At 41.9% G+C, this 23,017-nt stretch overlaps 2 protein-coding genes and 1 non-coding gene across 21 annotated transcripts; 1 reads left to right on the top strand and 2 right to left on the bottom strand.

Annotated features, from left to right (window-relative positions):
* Nucleotides 1–1,343: 1,343 nt before the first annotated feature.
* sytl2a (synaptotagmin-like 2a) lies at nt 1,344–17,309 on the bottom strand. 15 transcript variants are annotated; one of them, XM_030360310.1, is made up of 19 exons: nt 17,205–17,309; nt 14,957–15,167; nt 14,216–14,370; nt 12,984–13,098; nt 11,227–11,296; nt 11,002–11,134; nt 9,406–9,951; nt 7,105–8,805; nt 6,316–6,411; nt 6,066–6,119; nt 5,669–5,760; nt 5,456–5,563; nt 4,493–4,662; nt 4,264–4,366; nt 3,467–3,628; nt 3,085–3,187; nt 2,896–3,001; nt 2,328–2,533; nt 1,344–1,925 (listed from the first exon to the last, which is right to left on the bottom strand). In XM_030360310.1, exons 2-19 carry the CDS (start codon nt 15,055–15,057, stop codon nt 1,777–1,779), a joined length of 4,170 nt encoding a protein of 1,389 aa, XP_030216170.1. In that variant the 5' UTR covers nt 15,058–15,167; nt 17,205–17,309; the 3' UTR covers nt 1,344–1,776. The 15 variants fall into 15 exon arrangements, with proteins under 15 accessions (XP_030216170.1, XP_030216169.1, XP_030216168.1 ...); XM_030360309.1 differs by having other exon boundaries at nt 6,066–6,122; XM_030360308.1 differs by having other exon boundaries at nt 6,940–8,805.
* On the top strand, nt 16,667–22,637 carry ccdc83 (coiled-coil domain containing 83). 5 transcript variants are annotated; one of them, XR_003977258.1, is made up of 11 exons: nt 16,667–16,773; nt 17,823–17,905; nt 18,009–18,093; nt 18,355–18,511; nt 19,184–19,351; nt 19,809–19,897; nt 20,013–20,087; nt 20,217–20,338; nt 20,730–21,181; nt 21,702–21,799; nt 22,373–22,637. XR_003977258.1 is itself a non-coding variant. In XM_030360340.1 (11 exons), the coding sequence occupies exons 1-11, from the start codon at nt 16,771–16,773 to the stop codon at nt 22,538–22,540; spliced, it is 1,122 nt and encodes a 373-aa protein (XP_030216200.1). In that variant the 5' UTR covers nt 16,673–16,770; the 3' UTR covers nt 22,541–22,637. The 5 variants fall into 5 exon arrangements, 3 of the variants coding, with proteins under 3 accessions (XP_030216200.1, XP_030216201.1, XP_030216202.1); XR_003977257.1 differs by having other exon boundaries at nt 21,705–21,799; XM_030360340.1 differs by having other exon boundaries at nt 16,673–16,773; nt 21,108–21,181.
* trnaw-cca (transfer RNA tryptophan (anticodon CCA)) lies at nt 17,605–17,676 on the bottom strand. Its single transcript has one exon. It is a non-coding gene; the product is annotated as a tRNA-Trp (tRNA).
* Nucleotides 22,638–23,017: the final 380 nt, after the last annotated feature.

A 23,017-nucleotide genomic window follows, 5' to 3' on the forward strand; every position in this document is an offset into this window, starting at 1 on the left:
TATTGACCCAACCTGTTACCCATGACGATAAAATTCTTCACTTGAATACTCATTTCGAATATTTATTCAAATCGCGATTATTGAATGCCCATCATGAATTGTTTCAATTTCAAACAAACAACCAAATGAACAAAACACAATATTTATTCCATTGTTTATGATACTTTTATTTGGCATTATGGCAGATGCAGGTTCATCATGAACATGTTCAAACCATGGACCTAGGAACCTATAAAGGTTAAAACACACGCAATGCATTTGCCTACTTCCTGTTTTGTATTATTTCTGAAAAAAAAAAAATATGGATTTTTCATTGAATGATTATAGGCCTACTATTATTGCTTAATTTTATAAATGTAGGCCGCTCAATACTGAATCCAAAATTCATCGTGGCGATGACTTTTCTCCTTATGGCCAGGACCACCACACTGCCCCCAAGTGGATATAATCAGAACTTCAAGGATTCTAAAACTGGTATCAAACAGTATAATAATCTAATAATCAGGTCTGAAGAACACTGTGATTAGCACTTCAAACAATTTTACCCAGGACACGGCTGTCATGAACCATTTTAGAAAAAAATGTCTGCTACATTTAAATACCCTTCCACATTTAAGAGCAAAGTTTGCCAGAATAAATCTTAAAATCACGAAGAATGTTAGAATGAAGTTACTAAGATTACACTTCAGTGAAGACTGTTGTTTATTTTAGTAATAAAAAGGCCTCACACCAACAAGAAATCATCCATATTTTTTCTATATTACAAATAAGCTGCATATTGTGCCCCTTGTGAATTGTACAACTGCATTATCAGATTTAAAATTTGGATACGCATTAAATTGCTTTCGAGCTGCTAGTGTGGATGAAAACCTTTACCAAATTTCCATTTAGCCCAAGCTCTTTTCCCTCCTTTGCAGCTTTCTGGGCTAGTCAACCACCAATGTAGAATGAGTTGCCATTAAAAAACCCTCACCAGGCAGCATGTCTTATGCTTCCCCGCATTACTACCGACACGTTTAACCATACATGGATTATTTCTGTGTGTTTGATTTGAAGATTATTAAACAGGATTTTTTTGTTCCGTCCCTTCATTAAGCAACCAATCCTAATCATTCCCCTTGTGGGTGTTGTTGGTGTTGTCATTTAATACTTGGAACATCCCAAGTTATTACTAAAAGCTGATACATCCTTACTAGAAAGCTTGCACCACTGCACATGCATGCACAATTTTGTCGTCTATGCAGTCTCATTTAATGGAACTCGAAAGTTTCTTATCGTAGCCATGAAGTAACCAAATGTACATGTATGTCATGCAGTGAGCAAATCTTCACTCCACTTGTGAATTGTTTTCATGTACTGTTTATTGAAGTCATGCATCGGTCAAATAATGAGTATATGACAATGGTCTTTAAACAAATCATTCACGATCATAAATCAGTGATGTTTTGATTCTGGATTAAAGTGATTTGACGATATAAAAATGGTATATCAAATGGTGTGTGTGTGTGTGTGTGTGTGTGTGTGTGTGTGTGTGTGTGTGTGTGTGTGTGTGTGTGTGTGTGTGTGTGTGTGTGTGTGTGTGTGTGTGTGTGTGTGTGTGTGCTCTACTGGAAGGTTAATCATGCAAGCATCATACATAGGAATGACTCACTTTGCCTTGTGTAACAAATTAACAAGATGCACATTATAGTCTTCAGTTAATGGTTTCATCTGTTATGTTCCATATATATTATTGCTTCCACACATGTATTTTTTAACATTCCATTTAGTTTAAATTCACTTGGCCCGGCTTTTTGCCACCACAAATGTTCTCAGAGGCAGAATGTCTTCCACCCATTCTCCCTCGGAGCCCATCATCTTCTCCCATAGGTTGGTTTCAGGTTCAGAAGAATCCATCCAGTCTACTTCTCCTCCATAACTTTTACCTGAATGGGCCGACAGAGGAATGGTATTGTTGCGACTTTATGATCACAACACTATATCATTACAATTTAACAGTACATCACACAACATTTAGAAACCCATTTAAAAAAGCCTGCATTCCCATAAACACACAGTACTTGCTGCTAACGTGCCTATTTAATACAATAAAAAGTCACCTCGCTATAATGGTGTCCATGATGGTGCAATAGCATAGCTTTAGATTCCAGTACTATATGGTGTCCGTTCACTGAGATTCATATAGTAACCTTATGAACATAAGCTCAATGTCACAAAATAACCCTCGATCACTGCCGTCCGGACAGGTTCTGGTCAAAGAAAGGCACCTCAAGAACCTCAAGAAGATCTAGCAGTGGACCAATGGACGACCACGGTCAACGTCTCACCTGTCCCGAGACCTAGCCTGAGGCCGCCGATGTAGTGGTTGTTGAGCCGATCGTGGTCCCACACCGTGATCTCGGCGCAGGCCTCTCTCAGGTCCTCGGGCCGGAAGCCATCGTACACCATGGTGTGGTTGAACATGGGGTTGGCCGTCCGCTTCACCACGCGGGTCTTCTGCCGGCTCTTCTTGCTGGTGTCAGGGAGCACAGTGCTGCCGCAGTGGGGGAGAGGTGATACCTGGTTAGCCCTCGGTCACACTTTCCCAACAGGGAATGTAGCATGGCGGTATTTGTGTCAGATCATGTAGTAGGGGCACCAGGGCAGGGGGATTGAGTGGATACTAGAGTGCTCCACTTTCAGCGGGATCCCTTAATCATTTCTGCAGTCTACCCGTACCTCCTTAATGACACGGATCTGGATTCACTATTCGTCGCTTTCGGATTAAAGTGGTAAATAAAATAAATTAAAAAGCCAATAAAAACAGTCAAAGCAGGTACCGATATTGATACTACATTCCTAAGAATATAATATAAATCTTGGGAATCTAACAAGTAAGAAATGTAAAAACCACACCATTTCACAAACGGGTCGATGATGACCCCCCGGGCAGGCGGGAGGTCTTTGCAGTCCTTCACCCAGATCTGCACCTCACCCGGCTCCATCTTGGATGTCTTCTTGCCTACAGGTAGAGATGGGAGGTCAAAACGTAAACAAAACACTAGTGAACCTTCCAGATGACAAAGAGCTTGGAGCTAGGCTCACCGTGCGAGGGCTGGGGGAGGTAGCGCAGGGCCACCCTCATCTGCCCCGTCTTGTTGGTGGGCTTGGAGCGCACAGCCAGCGGAGAGGGAAACTGTGTCAATGGCTGGAGACACATTGTAAAGGTAAATTAATTTAATTGTAAATATTAATAAAGCCCCATGTATGTATATATATATATATATATATATATATATATATATATGGCTATCAAGACACTTATACGTCATTAAAAACGTATATATTCAGCTGCAGGCTTGATCATATGAGATTTATGGATTTGACAGCAAATGTACACGAGTCAACATAAATAGCCCAAATCTCTTTCATGTGGTGAAGTAATGCCGATATCCAACCTGAATTTAAATTGCTAGATCATCCATACCCGTGGTGTAAGTGCATAGTCGTTTATTTGGGTGTTTGCAAAGTCCCACTCGGATAAATCCAAGCTGATCTCGCCAAGGAAGCTGTTCCGTCCAAACGTGTCATTGTGCCACACGGAGATGTTGAGGTTCTGCATTCTCAGCACTTCCATTAGGATCTTAAACTGCAGGAAGAGTTAAACTGAATAAGAACAGGATGAATAGGACAGTGGAGAGCGTCTAACCAATGAGTTTGATACTCACCGCTGTGGTTTCGCGTTTTACAAAAGACATACTATAATGCAACTTAAAAAAAAATTCACTCATTGATATGATTTAAATTCATTTGAAACACATGCAGTCTACAGTTGTTGCTAATCTTGTATCGAATGCCTTATTCTGACCTTTGGCAAACCATAGTGTAGTTGTTTCTAGTTTTTACAAGTTATTTCAATGATGTCCTACGATATCCAGCCAATCTATGGCTTTAATGTCATCACACTTTAGGAACAACTGGCAATATTGTGCCTGGAGTGCAAGCAATGACTAAATAAAATTAAGATAATTTTGATTGTTGAAAGTTGAACTTAATTTAAATAATATCTTTTTGAAAAAAAGGGCTGAATATGTTAATTTCCTACATCCTTTTCGATTTTTTTTATGGCAAGACAAAACTCTCCCAGTGATATCATGCAACATGATTGTATCAACAGCCTCACAAGAAGATATCTGTGTAACAGTCTGTTGTCTACAGGGGACTGTGTTGGAAAACTTTGTATATGTCAGTACAAGAGAAGACCATTCAGGATACATTCCTTACCCTGAGTATTTCATTATAGGAGGGATTCAACGTCCTCTTCTTCACTGTGGTCTTTCTCTTTCCCAACTTGGTTTTATCAGGGACAAGGTAGCACTTGACATACCTGAAATTAAAAATAAATCATGTATCTAACATAAATTGCTTAATACTATATTGCACTGTGATGATATATCTATATATCATCACAGTCCCTTCTCAATCTCTTTTGTTTCCTACACTGAGAACTTACGGGTCGGAGCGGCTCTTCTTGGGTTCTGCCAGCGCCAGGTCTTTGCACTGGACCACGAAGATCTGCAATTCACCCAGCTTCTGGACATAGTTCAACGCAAACTGCATTGTGCCCTGCACCTCAATGTCTCCGAAGTCTCCATTGCTGATACTGGTCATACTGCCACTGACCTGTCGTTGGAGAGCCAAACAAATAAGGAAATATATTTATGTTATTACAGTCAGGACGTTAATGGTGCGCTTTGTGGTGGGGTTTTACTGTGTTCACATGTGTGTAAGAAAGATGATCCTTATTTTATGTCAAGTTTTGCCTTTCCATTGGTTAAAGTCGCAATGTGGGAAATTTCAATTAGTTTATTGCTTACATTTACACATCTGTAGTCAATGTTGTTCGATATTGATTTCATTAGTGTTAGATATTAAATATCATCCTATATCTGATACAAACTATAAATAAAAAAAGGCTTGCCAGCCCGAACATCTCTCTTTGTTAACAATAAACTTTACTATCGACACGCCCTGAACACCTAACACTCAGGAACTGCAAATTCTGATCTGATATATTGCAACTTTAAAAAATCAATGACAGCCTGTAAAAATTGAAAATAATTAAATAAAAAACGAAAATACATATTGAAGCTGATTATGAATTCAAGCGAATGTTAATTATTCAACAGACGTAATTACCGGGACATTAACCTATTCCTTAGGATATTAATGAAATGGTTCAGCAAAATGATTTATGAGAATGGGTTTTTCTCATCTGTCAATATGATCATGTGACCATTTTATTCTACTGCTCCCAAAAAAGTGAAAACCCCAGTGGTATAAATGTAAGATGGCGCTTCTTTTTGCCTCTACTCTAGTCATCAAACATGATCAATGGACATTTAAGATACATCAACAAAGTGCAAGCATTGCAGTAGGGCGTGTCAAAATGGCGTGTGTCGGGTGGATGATATACAGAGGACATGGAAGCCAGGCCCGAGGAGAGGCTGAGGTTTGACACGACGCTGGTGGTCCTCCTTCTGGGTTTGGTGCCAAATGAGTCGTCGTCTTCATCGTCTTCCGTCTGCAGAGGGAGAGACAAGATTAGCACACAGAGACCCACGAGCAGTGGAGCAGTGGTCAAAGCCATTGAAGTCGGTGTGTGTTGGGATGAGTCGCGTGCTATCACCTCTTCCAGCTGCAGCGCGGGCACGGATTTACTCATCCTCCGAACCTGCAGGGGGTCTGGGTGGAGAGAGGCGGGCGGCACCGCAGCCCCAACTGGGGGAAGAAAAAATGCTATAATGTTTAAAATCGGTATGTTTCATACCGGCTGGTGACAGTGGTTGACACCACTGTGGTATTAGCATATGTTGTCAAACAAACATACGTTTACATGCACTAACGTTTGTAGGGGCAGTTTCAACAGGAGGGCGGTTAATTCTGGACATGCACCAAACCTCGGATACTGAAGTTACAACCACTCAGATATACACACACATCAACAACCATATTTTGATTGAGTCCCTGGTTGACCTTTTATTTTCAATGTGTATTACAACATTGATATGATGGTTCATTCTTACCGTCATCCATACTCAGATTCAGCTGTCCCAGAGAGCTGCCTTGGCCTTTGTCTTCTTCTGAGAAAAGTTTACAAGCGATTAATCTTGGTATACCAGGCTCACACGAATCAATCTGTACTATGAACTAGGACTATACTGCAATGCATCAGGGAAACAGGGAACCCCAAATGGAATACAATTTTAGGGAAGTGGTTGCTGCCATATAATGATACAATATAACATAGCAAAGTGAAAACAGGGCATATTTTACCTGTGCGTGCGCCTAGATTCTCCATGCTTTGGGACATAGATAGTTGTCTCTGTTTTGAGGCTGACCCGACAGGGCTAGAATCACCCTCATCATAACCTGCCACAAACAAAACACAATCAACTTCGGGATAAGACACCTACAGTTTGAGATTGCACTGACCTGATTGATGGCCTTTGTCATTGAGTTAAACTGGTAATCAGTGGTTTTGAAAATTATATATTGGAATGGATGTATACATTAAATTGAAAGATTTCTTACCAAATATTTTAAGAAAACGGGTACATTTCTAAATCAGGGTGAGTTTATTTGCAGATATATTAACATAAGGGGTTAACCAGATGACCTCCATTGATGGTTGGATTTCTGAAATTACACTGAACAATAAAGTAGAAGAAATTAAATTTCAGGAGCATTGAGTATTTTTAAAGCGAAGAATTTGACCATTTACACTCAACAGGTTGTTAATGGGTTAGCCTTGAAACCTTGTAGTTATCCAAAGTTTGCGTTGCTGGATCCATCATGGTTATTATGATTTGTGTTGAAAATTAACACTATCAGCGGGAGTTAAGTTACATCTCTAAGTTATGTCTAGAGGAATTGAGTATAATAGTTTTAAAAGCTCACTGCCTGAACTTGCCCGAAATTCGGACTGGGCGCTGGTTGTTTTGTCTTCGTGAGAAGAGCTTCCAGCGTTTTGTGCAATCCAAGATCTGATGCGAGAATGATTACCCTCGATCATAGCCTTGCCATAGGTTGCCCCTTGGCGTTTAAGAGGACGTCGTGCCTTACTCTTAACATCACCCACAGAAACGGGACTGGAAAGGTTCTTCTCTTCCTCTTCAAACGGAGGGCGATGGGCCTTTTCGGGGGAACCAAGATAGTGCTGATAATCATCAGGAACAAAAGATCTAGCAAGAGGGTTGGGCGTTCCAGGTGGTGTTTGCTTCTCAGAATCCTCAGGAGATAGTGGGAGAGATCGGGAGATGATATCCTCGCTGGGTATGCTAATCGACACCGTTGCTTTTGCTTCATGCGATGGATCTGTTCTTTGCCTCGGTGCTGGCGTTGGCCTTTCGCCCTCTTCCTTGTTGTCTTTAGGTTCCAGAGCAATGTCAATCGGAAAGGTTTTCAAGGGAGAACCATCAACAGCAGATCCCCTGGGCAGAGAGGATTCCCTGACTAGGATCTTGGGATGACAAGCCTTGGACGGACTCCTTCTGAGTTCATCGTCGGAAGAGTCTCTGGATCGTGAAGACTGAGACAAAATAGGACTAAGAGGCCTTTCGGAAGACTCACTTTCTTGGCTGAGTTTCCTCAACTGTGATTTCCCCAAACTCTTATTAACAAAGCCCTTTCCAATCATGGGTTTAGCGCTTGCTATATTGTTAGGGTTCTCTACCTCTTCATTCAGGTCTAGTTGGGAGAGGCATACTTGGCTAATGAGGTCTTCTGATTTGTCTGGACTAGAATGATCAGCACCGCTTGATGCCTCCGTAACTTTTGCAACAATGATCTTTGGTGTGGTGTAATCTTTCTCCCAATAACCCTTGAGATCTGTAATGGTTGTGGGCTTGTCTTCAGGAAGTAGTGGGGAACACATCTCAGGACCAGACGGGCTGCTTTCCTGGAAATCTTTAACTGATCCTGCAAGAGAATCATCTGTCTCGTCATTGATGAGGATTGGATGTGCGTGATATGTGCCATCTTCTTTAGGTAAATCGAATAAGTCGTTACCACTTTCATTCTCTTGAAAGAATGTCTCGTCATGAGATTGGGCTGTTCCATGGTGCTGGGTCAATTCTGTTATAGACCCTGCGTTATCATGAGTTATGTCTTCGGCCGAGATCTTCTTATTGCCATCAGTCATAGCTTGCTCTCTGGTGAAGATCACTTTCGGTCCACTGTTTTCTTTTTCCCAGAAGGCCTTGAGGTTGGATAATTTCTGTGCCACATCTTCTTCACTTTCGGTTGGTTCCTGTTGTGGATCTGAGCCTGTGTCTAATGATGACGCGTCGCTGTCTTTAAAAGCTGTGTTTTGTAAGGCTGTGGGCTGCAGTGATATGACCTCTTTTGGCACTGGAGACTTTACTTCTTCATCGATCCAATCAGGGTTGATTTGATTGTCCAATGGAACACTGTCGGCTGATGTTGAGGAGATCCGAGGTTTTATTGAATCGTCAGCTATCTCCTCAAGGGAATCCTCTTCTTTAGTATTGTTGTCCTTGGCTTCTGCTTTGCTAAATGTCCTAAGCAACCTGCTTCTGGGAATTGGCAAAATGGTGTTGAGCATGATATCTGAAGCGGCGTCAACAGCAGGCTGTGATGTTACGTTGTCTCCTGCGTGCATTTTGAACCATTCTCTGGCTTTGGCCTGGGAATGAGCATCCTCTTCAGTACCGTTCTCCAGGTAAGAAGCCTTACCTGACTCCTGCTCAGTTGAAAGAGGCTTGGACACCTGGGGAAACTGGTCATGATACTGCTCTGATAGATCTGCAAAAGATGGGAAGTCATCGATTTGGTGAACATTTTATAATCTCAAGTAAAATAAATATCAGATAAAATGTTTTGATTATCAAAAGTATGGTCAAAACTAAATCAAAACAGAAGCTTAGGTAGGTCTTCATCCGAATAGAATATCACAATTAATTTCACATTTATATATTATTGAAAAGATTCTACGTGTAAATTAAATCAAACACAAAAAAATTCATAAAATAACTGGCAAACGGTATTGTAAACTGTCAGTACCACTTAGTCTTATACTAAATGATAATGTCTGTTTAACAACAAATTAGTAAATATGCAAAAATCAGCGAAGCAATAAGTAAAGTATGTTAGAAAATACATGACACGGAAGAAAAGCACCAATATGAAATGCGCATGGCAATGAAGAATAGGTGCATATATGAAGAAGGTTTATTATAGTTCATGCAGGAAAAGCAAGATTAAAAAAAATGTAATAAGTAGGGAACAACCATCGTAAAAGGGAGCCTTTTTTTTGTGATTTTGCGAAGGGATTTATCCAAGCTTTTAAATTGTATTTGATCTGTAGTTGAGTCGGTGGCGGACGGGTTTGAAGGAAACTCTTACCACCAGGGACCTGATGTGCACTGACTTCTGGCATCACGACAGGGATCTCCTGAGAGCCCACAGCCACCTGTCTAAGTAAAGGCCTGCACACGCCCGCGGTACCACCATCATTGTTGTCCTCCGCTGACAGGGAACCCACCACATGATCCACATCCAGCAGACTGTGTTCTCGGGGCTCCATCTCCCCTAGCTGGGGCTCACCTTGGCCCACCGCAGGGCCGAACCTCACCTGTTTCCCCAGGGCGTCCCTCCCCGTGGGGGCAGCGTCCTCGGCAGCAGAGCTCCGGTCTGGGGAGCTCTGGGGGACTGCGCCGGTGTTTACGAGAGAGTCTGTGGAGCCCTGGTCGGACATGACCTTAAGGATGCCCCTAGGGGTTGGATAGTGAGCCTGACTAGCACCGTCCTGCGATAAGTAAAAGAGTGATGTCCTTCTGTACAGGGGGAAGGGGCTGGACGTGTTGGTGTCCTCTTCTGGGATACATTCAAGGGGCTCTTGGTTTGGGTTAGTAGAATGAGATAGGGGAAATTCAGCCGAGGATAAAGGCTCTGAAACAAACGAAAGGGAAACCAGAAACCACATTACTTTGAACAGAAACCTTTACTTAAAAACAAAGTTAAGTACCGTCCGAGTTTCTATTCATAATTTATTATGTTCTTTGCCTATATGCTTTGTTTTACATGATATGGCTACTACTGTAATTAAGTTACTAAATACCAAACAAATTAGCTCTGTGTTTCAAATACAAACACAGACTTTTTGTTTCCATGTCCTCCTAGAACGCTTTCCTGCAGAGAAAAGTCATGCAGGGGAGATTATGCCCCTGGAATGTATTTCTGTGTAATCCCAGCTAATCTTGGACCTCTGCGTATTAGAATATGCATTAACGATAATCCCTGGGAAACTCTCACTAACAATCAACCCTCTCCCAGACAATTGATCTGATGACCTGCATGAAAACAGAGACTTGAAACCCTAAAAGATTGTCCAGAAAATAGTGAGGCCACTACTAAACAACATTTCCCAAACTGTTGAATTGTCACTTTCAAGCTACCTTCAGTGTTAAATGATTCCACAGAAAAACTAAGATTGCAAACTATGGACGTCAAAACTATTTGTGTATCCCAGACAGATTAAATGCAGGGGATCAATTATGTAATGGTCCCATGTAATCATCTATGTAAGCCTATTTTGGATAAGAAAATAGAAAAGGAAGACAAAACCATTTCAGGGAGGATATATCAGAGACGAGGGTAATGTACATTCGAAATTGCAAGTATATGCTTGTCAACCGCCATGCAGTTAATGTTCATGCTAGCCGCCACAAGTTAATATGTTAAATATTTAGCAACAGCTAAAGCACCCGCAGAACCAGCCATGATACCACTTTATTACTTACACTTACACTGGTTTGCATAGAAAATGCTCTGACCGTTTTGACTGTCAAGATGCCCGCTTTGTCCAAAACATAAAAGATGACGTTTGTTACAATATATCTGAGCAAATGATGGAGTGCAACCACATTGTTGTTCTTCGGTTGTCTGAGTTCATGGATCCAATCGAGGTTGATTTTAGCGTTGGCATTGCGGAGAGCTCACCCTCATGACGTGCAGGCGTGGGGTCGAGGGGTTTGTCCACCGCTTGCTCGTTGTTTGTACTCGCTGGGTCCCTAGTCACTTCTGGGGGCTTAGTGTGGGCAGGGGCCTCCTGGTTGAAAGGGTTCTTTCTTAGCTGCTTGGAGACAAGGTTGACGATGACTCAAGAACAAAGGTGACTGTTGTTTTTTTGTAGTTGTTTATGTTTGGCAGAACTGAATACTTTACCTTTGTCGGGGACTGTATATTCGATTTGGGTGTCTCTTTTGAAGAACCAAATGAAATCCAGTTTTCATTTCTTTATGAATAGACAAAATACAATCAAATGACTACAAAACATCAAGTGAAAAACAATAATTATCACGTTCTTCCTGCAGATACTCACGCCTACTCTCTGTAGACTTAGATAACCAATCAGATGCTTTAGGCCTGATTTCAATCAATGTTCAGGCAAACAAGTCAGGCTTGTTTACAAAGTGGCGGGTTGGCCCTTTGGAAATTCTGATCACATGACCCAAACAATCAGTGCTTTCTTTTGTATTGCCAATGCACAGTAGTTAGGCAGGAAAAGTAGGGTACCAATCTGTCTTTCTCCCTCCTGCTTAAATGATCTTAAGTGTTTTTGTTTGAACAATTTCCGGAAAAGGCTAATACTAAGAACACCTGACACACACACACACACACACACACACACACACACACACACACACACACACACACACACACACACACACACACACACACACACACACACACACACACACACAGGTGACTAACCAAATGCAGCATGAACTTTATACTTATTTTTTACCCTTGCATGTGTGAGTGCAGTTTTGTGCGTGCATGTGTGTCCTGCATGTGTGTGCATGCATGTATGCATGTGTGCGTGCGTGCATGTTTGTTTGTGCATGCATTTCTGCGTGTGTGATTAGGAGTATGTCTGCTCCTCAAATTCTGTGGAAACAACCCAGAGCATGTGAGTTTGTGATCTTACAAGCGGATTAATGAGTCGAGGGCTCTTACAAGCGTATGGTTTCTTTGCTCTCTCACTACTAGCTACAGCCATGTCATTTGCTGTTATGTGAAACAAAACCAGTAAAACTCGTGATGGACTTTACGACAACATGACGTTGTTTGTTGCATTTTTTTTTTTTTGCATGTGTCTCAGAACAATTAACATAATTTTTAGCAGTTGAAACTAAAAGTTGACGCTTTGATTCCCTAATGGCACAAGAAATGTAAATAAATATGTAATATGTAAATTTAAGAACTAATAGGTTAATAAGAAATTAAATATATGAAGAATTGCACGCACCACTTTGGATCGCTTTCACAACTTTCACAACCGACGGTAAAAAACATTGAATCAATCCAAAAATCTATTGATTACGGATGGTGAGTGATGAATCGAATTGGGTTCTGAATAACACAGTCAAAACATGTCACACACCCTAACCCATAAAGGGGAAAAGTCTCACATTCTCCATTCATATCCTGTTAAACCGACACATTTCGGATAGGTTATAAGGGTGTGGATTCCTTTTTTCTGGATGCATAAAAACAGCTTTGTGTTAGCTTCTCACGAGAGGGCCGGTAATTGATTACAGAGGGGTATGGGTCATCAGACCCAGCAGTTTTATTGCACTGATGACCGGCTAGGAAGGCAATACATCAGCAGTCAGGGCCCCAATGTACCAGGCTGTACTATAATGACTGTACAATGCTTTTAGTTTTCTACTAGAACCTGCACTAATCGCATAATTATCCTTTTTGCTCTAGATATTATGCAAGTGTTGAGTTATTGCATTCATGGCTAGGCCTCACAGTACAAAGTTCAATAATTTCTTTCGCTTTTTTAAACCAATGTAACTTTGAATGCTTGCGTTCAAATAATCAGTCTGGATAATCCAAAACCAATCCGTAAACAACAAAAAACATGTTTGGCTCTTTTAAGAACATGGCTGAGCATAGGACCAGAGGCTCACCTTCTGTTCTGAGGGTCCTCAGGGATGAGACCACAGAGCTCAGGGGGAATGTACACCTCCTGGTTAACACTGGCTACAAAGCTTGGTTTCTCAGGGATCATCTGTGACAGCTCCACTGAAACACAGGAAATAAACACATGCACACACCAAGGTTAGCAATAGTGTACATTGGTCTATACTTTTGGCTAGATATTGTTCAATTTCAATGTATTTAAAAATATATATACATCCAAAAAAAAGTAATTCTAAAATTTTTGCACATCCCATATCTCATGAATAAACGAAAAAGCTATCTTTCCACTGATGTTTTTGGAAGAACGAGGAGATGTGTAACACATTTCTGAAATGATAAACACGAACATTTGTAGTTAGGTGGTCCATATATCAACAAAATATCTGATGATATTAATTCTGAAATAATAAAAACACCTATTAATATTTTGCCCATTCTTGTCATGGTAAATAGTCAAATATTTAGCAGTACACGTCCATAGGTTTACTGGGATGTGTTTTAAGTGTTGGTAAACAAGGAAAAAACAAGCCAAATTGGAGCCCTCAAATACGGAATCATTCTCTTCCATTCAAAAATGCAGTCCTATATTTTTCAAATCACATTTTTATTGAAGCGGGGACATTTCCGGGGACAGCCCCGGCCAGGAACAGGCCATCAGCAAATTGGACTGTCCCAAGAAAACAGGGAATTTAGCCACATACAACCAAGCCTTTATGCACTTCAAACAATAACCTGTTTTTCACCAGCAACATTTGCATGCTACTCTAGTTGGGTTGAATGAGTAGGACTACATTAGTAATTTTATTTTGCAGAACAAGAATGATCAATTGGTTCAATCTATGAGGTAGGCGATAACATTTTAATAAGGCTCAACATTGTAATCCCAGGATTTGGAACTCACCATGCCGACGGCCGGCTGCATCCTATACACACACACATCATTCTAACCTGTCAGCACTTGTTTCTATATCCCACGGCTTAGCTTGATGACTTACGATGTCATTTAGTAAATAGCGTTTGAGGTATTTTTTTATAAGTGAGCAAATCTTCCTTCACTTTCACTGCTGTTCCAGACAAAACCTCCTGCAAATCCGTAGAACCCTTTACTTTTAAAAAGAAAGCAAACAAACACCCATATTCTTTTCAAAAACCTGTGTGCACATGCCCAAAAGCTGTGTGAATGTGTGTGTGGGTGGTGTGCACATTCACGGTTACTCACGCAGGGTGACGGGTTTGTGCTTATGCCTTATGGAGGCCCGGATGATGTCACAGCCGTGGATGCGGTCCCGATGGCGCAGCAGCTTTCTCTCGTAGAACCACTCCCCGCTCAGGTACTTCAGCAGGCCCCTGTCTTTCACCGAGCGTTGGAGGCTCCTGGGCACCAGGTCGGGAGCATAAAGCGCTATTTATAGCCGCTTTGATGCGGCGCTAGTGAAATGTGCGCACAGTCTGTGGTATTCATACTTATTTGCAGTGTTGCTGCGGTTGGCAGTTCTTTATGCATTCTGTCTTCAGGGCAGCGACATTTCAGAGGACTTTAAAAAGTCATGTTGCTTATTGTTATATAATTTAATTCATGATGGAGACACATCTCAATGACAGTCTCATAGGGCTTCAGATTGACACATTTTAATTATTATTATTGCACCGTCCATTGAGGATGAATCTTATTTAATGTCTGGTAACCACAAGGCAGATCCTAAATCCCTAAATCCCCTCATAAATCCCCAAGAAACTAAAACATATTTGATAAAAATATGTTTACAACTATGTCTGTTCAGAGTACAAATAGATAGATAGATAAGAACTGTATTAGTTAAAAGCTATTCTAAATGATCTTCTACATAAAATAATAAATAAATAAATATTAAATATACATATCTAAAATAATAAACATCCAATCAATTGATATCAAGCCGATAAGCGGCATCAACATGGTGGTGGGCGAGCGGACGCTTACTTGATGCGCTTCTCCTCGGCCATCTTGAGCTGGGCGTCCCGCTGCAGGACACGGAGGATGGTTTCGTGCTCCTCCTCGGTCAGGAAGCTCAGGTCGATCATGGTGCCGCTGGTGGTGCTGCTGGTTGGGACGGGGAACCTCCTCTCTGATGTCCTCAGCTCTGCCTGCTGCCCTGAGCCTCCTGATCGGGTTCTCCTCACTCTGCAGCCCTCTGGAGACAACGTGGGGTGGGGGGGGTGGGGGGGGGGGGCATTGTTGGGTTTTTGAGGACACAGAGGAGACACGGATCGTCCGTCCCCGGATGTGAATCGGAGTGCGTTTCACACACTTCCTAGTCATGAAAGTGAAGTGAAAGAGAAAGGGAACATCAACACCAAAGGACGAGGCCCGGGGAAGTGGGCCTAGCTGAATGGGACTGTGGTGTTTTGTAGTGTGCCTGGTATTCAGAAAATGACTTCAGTGCATGGAGTCAGTATTCACAAATGTGTGGCGAGTTCCCCAGGGCACACAATGACGTCTGTTTTTTGCTGAATGGCTTGCAGTCATACTAAAACATGTTCTAAATATTCATTGCATTAATATATACTCAAATAATATTTGTTCAACATTGGTTGTTTGTTTTTACATAAAAGCATATTATCTGAGGAGGATACTAACATTGACTTGTATTATTATATTCTGATTTCGACTGTAAGCCATGTGATTACATTTATGCCTGTTACTGTCTAGGGACCCTCATAAGATTTGCAACAGCTTTGTAGCAATGCATACAAATATATCGCTCGTTATACATGTAATAATAATAAACATTTGCTGCTCACCTATCACACTTCATCATTTACATATGTTTAACAATCAATTTCTCTCTTCCTCTCTGTGTCTGGCTTTGACGTCAGAGACCTTTAAACCACATCCCACATCTTAATCACTGTTAGCCTGCCATTTAACCTATAAGCCTGCCATTAACCTATAATCCATAGGACATGAACAGCCTTTTGCCCGACCACTGCTGTGGCTGTTTTGGTCATGTTCCCGTGGCCTTGTGATGAATAAGCAGTAGAAAAAAAGTCTTCAGCTCCTGCTGCCCTGCACTCTGCAGAACCTGTCCATCCAACGTTAATGATTCCATAACATACTGTCCACAATCATTCACGGCCTTTTCACTATGTCAGCCTCTCTGCAGGCCTACAGAAGGATGACTTGAAAGCAGGATCTTAGCAAGCCTGCATTGACCTCTACAAATATAGCCATGACAGTGAAGACATTATAAATTATAGACTAATGTATCGCCCATCAAATGTTTAGATGAATATACCTTTGGTAGATTATTTGGTTGTTAATGGAAAGACAAGCAGCATGCTTGCGAAACAAATCTCTATCCACATAGCCACGACAACCACCCAAAGTAAACGGTGTATTTCCTAGGTAATCATAGAGCATTTCCTCAGAAAGTAAGAAACAGCCTTGTGTGTACAGTAGGCTCTTTGGAATGCTTGCATGTTATGACAATGTCCATATCTCACGCCTCTAAAGTTTGTGTCTTGTCGGGAAAGGCCCCCCCCCCCCCCCCCCCTAAAATGATTGTTCTCTCTCGTCCAACTATATGCGAGTTTATTATTACCGCATAAACCAATAAGATAGGAGAATTCCACCTTAAGTCAAGGAATGTTGCGAGACTTCATTTCATTTCACAGCAAAAAAACATTTCCTTGTTGGCGTTTTACTTCCTTTAAAAGGTAAACAGAAATGTTGGTAGAGGCTGCATGCTTGCTGTAGGCGTCGGGGCTGCAGTGAGTGGAAGTGGGTGAAAGATTATGGTAGGTAGTTATTCAATCCTGAATAATTTGTTGGCTCCTAGTAGACGACTACTGTGAACTGTGTTTATTCACAGGTCGAGTGAAGGTAAGATGTTCCGCATCCCTTCGATTGAACCGTACGTGAGAAGCACATATGTACCACTTTCCCAATTAATAGGTAAACACTGAACAAAAAAGACAATTGTTCAATGCAAATGGTAACCGAATGAATTGATTATCGAATTGAATGCAATATTAAAGTATCTATTGATAAATCAGTTATGAGGATTAAGGAATATAGAACACTTTCTGCGCTCAATTTAACATTTTGCAGTTTATCATGTTCCAAATTCCGTGCTACAATTTGAAAGACTACTACCTTGAATGTCAGCTTCGAAATAAGTCGTATAATACAACACATTTTAATATTTAGCATTAAAATGAAAACGTACCGTGCCGAAGTTGTCACCAGCAGCAGACATCCAGTTGAACCTGAAACCAGTGGGACGTCCGATGCGCGTTTGGTACAGCAGTGCATATTACCATAAGTCGAAAGGGGCGCGACCTAAACTGCCGTTGGACCTTATTCGGAAAGGGGTTTAATGCTAGGTAATTCACTTTGTATTCTCTCCATGTTGGACGTAATATAAAGTTTCAAAAAGCGTGAAATGGCCTCTCATATTTAAATCGTAAAACGTAATAAGGAATGAGATTTAAAAATAGATTAGAAAAAAAAATGAATACATATAAAAGTTACCGGAAAATTAAAGTTATGATGGCTAAGTTAAATATTGTTCATGTCAAAGACGGCGATCAGCTAGCGATCACCACGACAAAGAAAGGAAAAAAGGATGACCCCGACGTGATTTGAACACGCAACCTTCTGATCTGGAGTCAGACGCGCTACCGTTGCGCCACGAGGTCTGTGCCGTGTACTCAGCAATTATTAAATATAGTTTACTTTGGTTACAATTGGTTTGTGGTGTTATGTTTCACTAGCAACGACATAGCAACGAACCACCTGACATCTAAATGAACCAGTACACGTTATAACATTATCGCCACTTCAGGTCCTAACCATAGATGTATCGGAAATGTCCGAACCATCGGTTGACGAAAAGAACACGACTGCAAAGAGTTACATTGAATTCCGGTAAGTATACATACACACATACGTATTGAGGTTGGAACGTGAAGTAAAGACAAACATAGTTAACATTAGTATGACGCTGTTTTTCATGCCGTTTTCTTTCCAGTGTACAGTTAAAAAGAAAAGACATTCAGGACCTTCTCGGAGAGATAGACCAACTAGAAACGAAGAAGCTCAGAAACGTCAAGTTGGTACGCACATTAATAAAGACATCTCGTAAATTATTGTTTTCAAAGATTGTTTAGCGCAAACTCCTTTAATTAACGACCTCTAGCGGTTTATACCACTGTTTAATGAATGACCTACCGAAACTCACGCTGTTTAATAAATTGATCGCATAAACAACATTATTCCCTCTCATTCCCTTTAATGGTTGAGCTCGACTGTGCCAATTCTCTCAATAACTGGGTGCTGAACTTTGCAATGAACATTTTTTGTGATGTTGTGGTCAGCTGCAGCAACTGAAGTCGGAGCAGGACAACCAGATGCGTCTACTCCTGAAGCAGGTGAAAGAGCAGGAGAAGAAACTGGCGCAGAAAGAACTGGCGCACCTGAAACAACTGGAACAGGACAAAGACGCGGCACTGTCAAAGAAGGCGGAGGTGGAAGGTAAACATGCATTCAAATCCATCAGCCAAACACGGTACAACCAAAACCACTGACCACGCCTTAATGATGTTTTCAGATGCGTCTAATTAGAACCAACACATGTGGTTCTCATAGCACTAATTATAGGCCTCCGTCTTTTATGTACCAGGGCACGGATAGTAGACTAAACTAGTGAATGTAATACATATTGACCATTGCTAGTGCTTTGACACACGTAAATGAAACACCTTCCTTCACACTACTTACCTCCCCAATGATAATGTTGTGGGTTAAACGTGTGTTTTCACTGCTATGACAGCTCTGTGTAATGGGTCCATTTGTGAATCATCTTCACTAGTTTACTAGTTTTCTAGTACTACTACTACCCGTGCCGTGGTGCATTAAAGGGGCTGACCTATAATTAGTGTTATGAGCAGCCCCTGTGTATGTCCTACAATGGCTCCACTGGGACACATATGACTGTTACACTTAATAAGCAGGTGACCAGCAGGTAACCATATCAGCCAATCACAGGTTATGCCTGCCATAGCATGTGTTTAACCAAGAAGGGAGTCATAATGCAAACCAATGCACCGATGGTGTCGGTTCTCCTTTCAGTACACCTACACCATCACAACCTAAGTACAACATCCTCAAATCTGCTCAGTACTTCTTGTTTTTTGTACTTGGAAGACGTCCAGAGGAGGCTGAGCGACGTGGAGAGGGAGGTCTTGGAGCGGCTGGCCCAGTGCCAGGAACTGCGGGACTACAGGGACAGGGGCGTCCATCAGCACCAGGCCCAGATCACACAGCTGGAGGAGGAGCACGAGCGCATGCAGCTGGACGCCGCCACCGCCGCGGGTGCTGTATTTTATCTAGCAGCCAGAGGGGCTTAAGGCACCTTATTAACCTCCCATCATGGAGGGGGAAGGGGGGGGTGGGGGGACGACTCGCCTGTTTAGGTTTAAAGTTTGTAAATTATAGTCGAAATAGCCCCGCAAAAAACTGTCAGCACTAACTATGGCCGATACAAGTCAAATGTACATTTGAATTATATTAATTGTACACAATTCAGTTAGGGTTATAGGGTTACAGTAGCACTCTGCGCTAACCTTGTACAAGATGAGGAAGTCCTCGTTTAGTTTAAGTGAACATCCTGAATAGAACCCGAGGTGTGCAGTATGCAAGAGCCGGTTTCTCATGTTACACCTGATGGGAGGTTTCCAGTCCGTGTTTCACAGCACTCACAGCCTACTGCTGTTGTCTATGCCGTTATGAGTGTGCAATAATGAATGATGATGATGTTGTGCAATTGTAGAGCACATAAAGAGCCAGCTGTCACTGACCCTAAGGATAATAGAGATGGGGACGGCCCAAGCCATCAAGGACAACAGACTGGCTGAAGAGGTAAACAACTGAAGATGTTTGACCGCTGTGTGTAGTGGTGACACACAGGTGGCGCTATTTCTGAGGTTATCTTCTGAGGTTCTCCCTGCCACGCTTTGTCTTCCCACTTTTTCAGATGAAAAATAACGAGCTCAACATGGACGAGTCGCAAAGAGCGGCCCACAGAGATAATGAATGGCTACGAGAAAAGGTAGTGCTCCTCTAGGGACTGTCTAACGCTGTTCAACACTTTAGAAACCAGGATTGACGATATTTATTTTGACACTTTATTTCGGGGGCATAAGGTCTAACCTGCCTACTCTGTGAACTTTGACCCCAGGTTTCGGCCTACAGGGAGGAAGTGTCGGCCCTGGAGCTGTCCGTGCAGGGTATGGAGGAGGAGAACGTTGGCCATTGTGATTGGCTGTTTGACCAACGCCTCAAACGCCTCAGCATCTCCCGGTGAGTGAGGCATAAGTGCCAACATGCCATTACTAGGTTTAATACATGCAATAATTAGGTTAAATACATGCGATAATTAGATTTCATACATGCAAAATAAGGTTTAATACATGCTTTACTAGGTTTCATTAATGCAGTATACGGTTTAAAACTTGCTTTATTAGGGTTCATACATGTAATATAAGGTTTAATACAGGAAATATAAGGTTTAAAACATGCTTTATGTTTCATAAATGCAGTATTAGGTTGATTGCATGGAGAGAAATACATTGTTTTCCTCTAAGGAAATCCGAGAGGAGGAGTATATATTTGGCAGAACACAATGAACAGGGAGGTGATGGGAAGAGGACGATGGCATTAACATTGTTATAGGATCTGTCACTGGGAACAGAACAACGAGTGAAGTAGAGAAGGTCACCCGCCGGTGTCCAGAGGCCTTGGAACCCTTCAGGCTATGTGCAGGTTGTAACGTGATATTTGTGTTGTGTATGACACTTTTTTGCATCATTACGCAAGTCATGTTAATGGTTGAATATAGTATTGTAGAATATACTATGGTAATATTATGTAAGGTTGGTCCTGGTTGGACATCTTACCATTTCACCCTGATGCATCCTTCATGCAGACTGAGCGGCGCAATCTTGATTAACTTCTTCTGCATTATTTTGTGTGTGTATTGTTCAATATATGTTTTTTTTTTTTTAATGAGAGGGATATGACAGGTTACAGCGTGTACAATGCCCTGACATGTAGCAACTCCTTTGCACAGGCAATATACTACTAGACCTGGGTCAAAACCGGGTTCAGACCTGCGAGAAAGCACCATTCTGAATCCAACGTCAGGTGGGTTGACTATGTACACATTCTTAAAGGAATATTTAATTTAAAGTGAAGGGTAATAGTCCATGCACTACCATCTAAGTCCACAGGGTGGCAGCAGAGTTTAAAGAAAGTGTGCGATGCAGTCACTTTTGGGCAGTCTTACTCAGAGCAGAGGGCCAGGTTTACCCTAACGTATAACTATCAAGAAGGTAAAACTACAGGTCACACTGCCTCCCAGCCTTTCACGGTTAAAGGTAAAAGATTTACCTTTACAGGCCATTAACAGTATTGTCTGCCCATAACTATGTTATACAGGAGACAATGAATCTTCAACCAAAGAACATCTTCAACACACCATATAGAAAAAAAGGCAGTTTATTGTACATGCAGCTGTCATTAAAGTGTAGAAAGCCATGAGTTATAGGTAAACAAACAGGACTTAGGAAGAAGCTAGCGTTGGTCACATTTAAGAGTGTGATAATGTTTATTTTATTTTTCTTAAACACCTGCACAATTCCAAACATCTGATGTCCATGGTTAGCAGTTGCAGGATGTGGCGCCGCTGCAGCCAGCGACCGTCTGGAAGGGGATGAAATAGACAGCAGCTGCATTGGATCAGCGACTCCCGACCAGCTGAGGGTGAGGGGAGAAAAAGTACTGTCTGTTCGGCAGGTTCAATAGACGGCTTCCTGCCTCACTCATCCAAGATGACTCAAGTCTGCGGTTTATCAAAAGGTTCTCTCATTCCAGAGATGGTGTGAAAAAAGCTTTCCAAAAATATTTGTTATGCCTTCCATGGCCCGAGAGCAATGCTTACTGGCATTGACTGATGGCTGGTATGAGCAGTGAGAGCTTTCAATCAGAGATTCTGGTTTCGAGCCAAACACACTTGGCTACTTTAGCCATCTGAGGGCCATTCAGGCGATGTTAACCATCAATAGATCACTGAGAAGGGGGAACAAGACCCAATTCAACAGAGAGCCCTTGATTAACTTGTTTTAGTACGGATCACGCACACACAGACTAGTGTCTTGTCCCAGGCAAGCTCTCTACAAAGACCCCTGTTGTTCAGTGGTTGACTCTTTGGTGTGAGCCCTGCTGCATCCTCCTTCCTGGCTCTCGCATCAAACCTTTTTATTTTATTGCCCTCGGGCTTGTGTTTGTGTGTTTGCTCATGCATGTGTGTGCGCTCTTGTTTTGTGTGTTGGTTAGCCTCGACACAACTTGAGTGTTGGCGAGCTGCAGCAGAGGCTTCTGACCGTGGTGGGGCAGACTGCGCCGCTGCACCTGCCTCCCACTGAGGACCACCGATGGGACGGGGGCATGACCTACAGCAGCACGGAGGTGGCCAGCAAACCCCTCACCATCAGACAGCTATGAACCTAATACACTTGGTCATTCATTGGCGCCATCTAGATCGCTTGAGTTGCATTTCATTCTTTAATCAAACATTTATTAAAAACATTTGCAATTTTTACTTGTTTTTAATCATGAGTATCAAAATGATACGGCAACCATGTTGCCAGATCAGAACTAAAACATGTAACAGACAAAATAAATACCAAGACTTCAAGAAATATATATTTTGGAGAAATAACTACAGAAAAGAGGAATTGTGGAAGCTTGCACTTTATTAAAAAAACACAACCCAAAAAAACATATCTATAAACTGCCGCAAATGTGTAAAACAAAAGAAAACAAACCCCCATCGTGTCACCTTCGTGTTCGGCCCATAGTACTATCATCAGCCCCGTCTCTCGTGTTGCAGGTCCAGATTTTATTTACACAGAGCCCCGATCAACAGCGCTCCACCCTGCCTGCAACACACTTGTTAACCACTGCAACCACACAGCCTTT

Source organism: Gadus morhua, chromosome 7, assembly GCF_902167405.1.
Source record: "Gadus morhua chromosome 7, gadMor3.0, whole genome shotgun sequence".
Classification (NCBI taxonomy): Eukaryota; Metazoa; Chordata; class Actinopteri; order Gadiformes; family Gadidae; genus Gadus; species Gadus morhua.

Excerpts from the sequence above, each read along its gene's own strand:
- sytl2a (XM_030360307.1), bottom strand. The coding sequence starts at position 15,057 with ATGATCGACCTGAGCTTCCTGACCGAGGAGGAGCACGAAACCATCCTC. Across the intron at positions 3,188-3,466 it reads ACTATGCACTTACACCACGG|CCATTGACACAGTTTCCCTC; the intron begins GTATGGATGATC and ends ATGTGTCTCCAG. Across the intron at positions 2,534-2,895 it reads ATCGACCCGTTTGTGAAATG|CACTGTGCTCCCTGACACCA; the intron begins GTGTGGTTTTTA and ends CCACTGCGGCAG.
- ccdc83 (XM_030360340.1), top strand. Across the intron at positions 18,094-18,354 it reads AGCTCAGAAACGTCAAGTTG|CTGCAGCAACTGAAGTCGGA; the intron begins GTACGCACATTA and ends TGTTGTGGTCAG. Across the intron at positions 18,512-19,183 it reads AAAGAAGGCGGAGGTGGAAG|ACGTCCAGAGGAGGCTGAGC; the intron begins GTAAACATGCAT and ends TGTACTTGGAAG.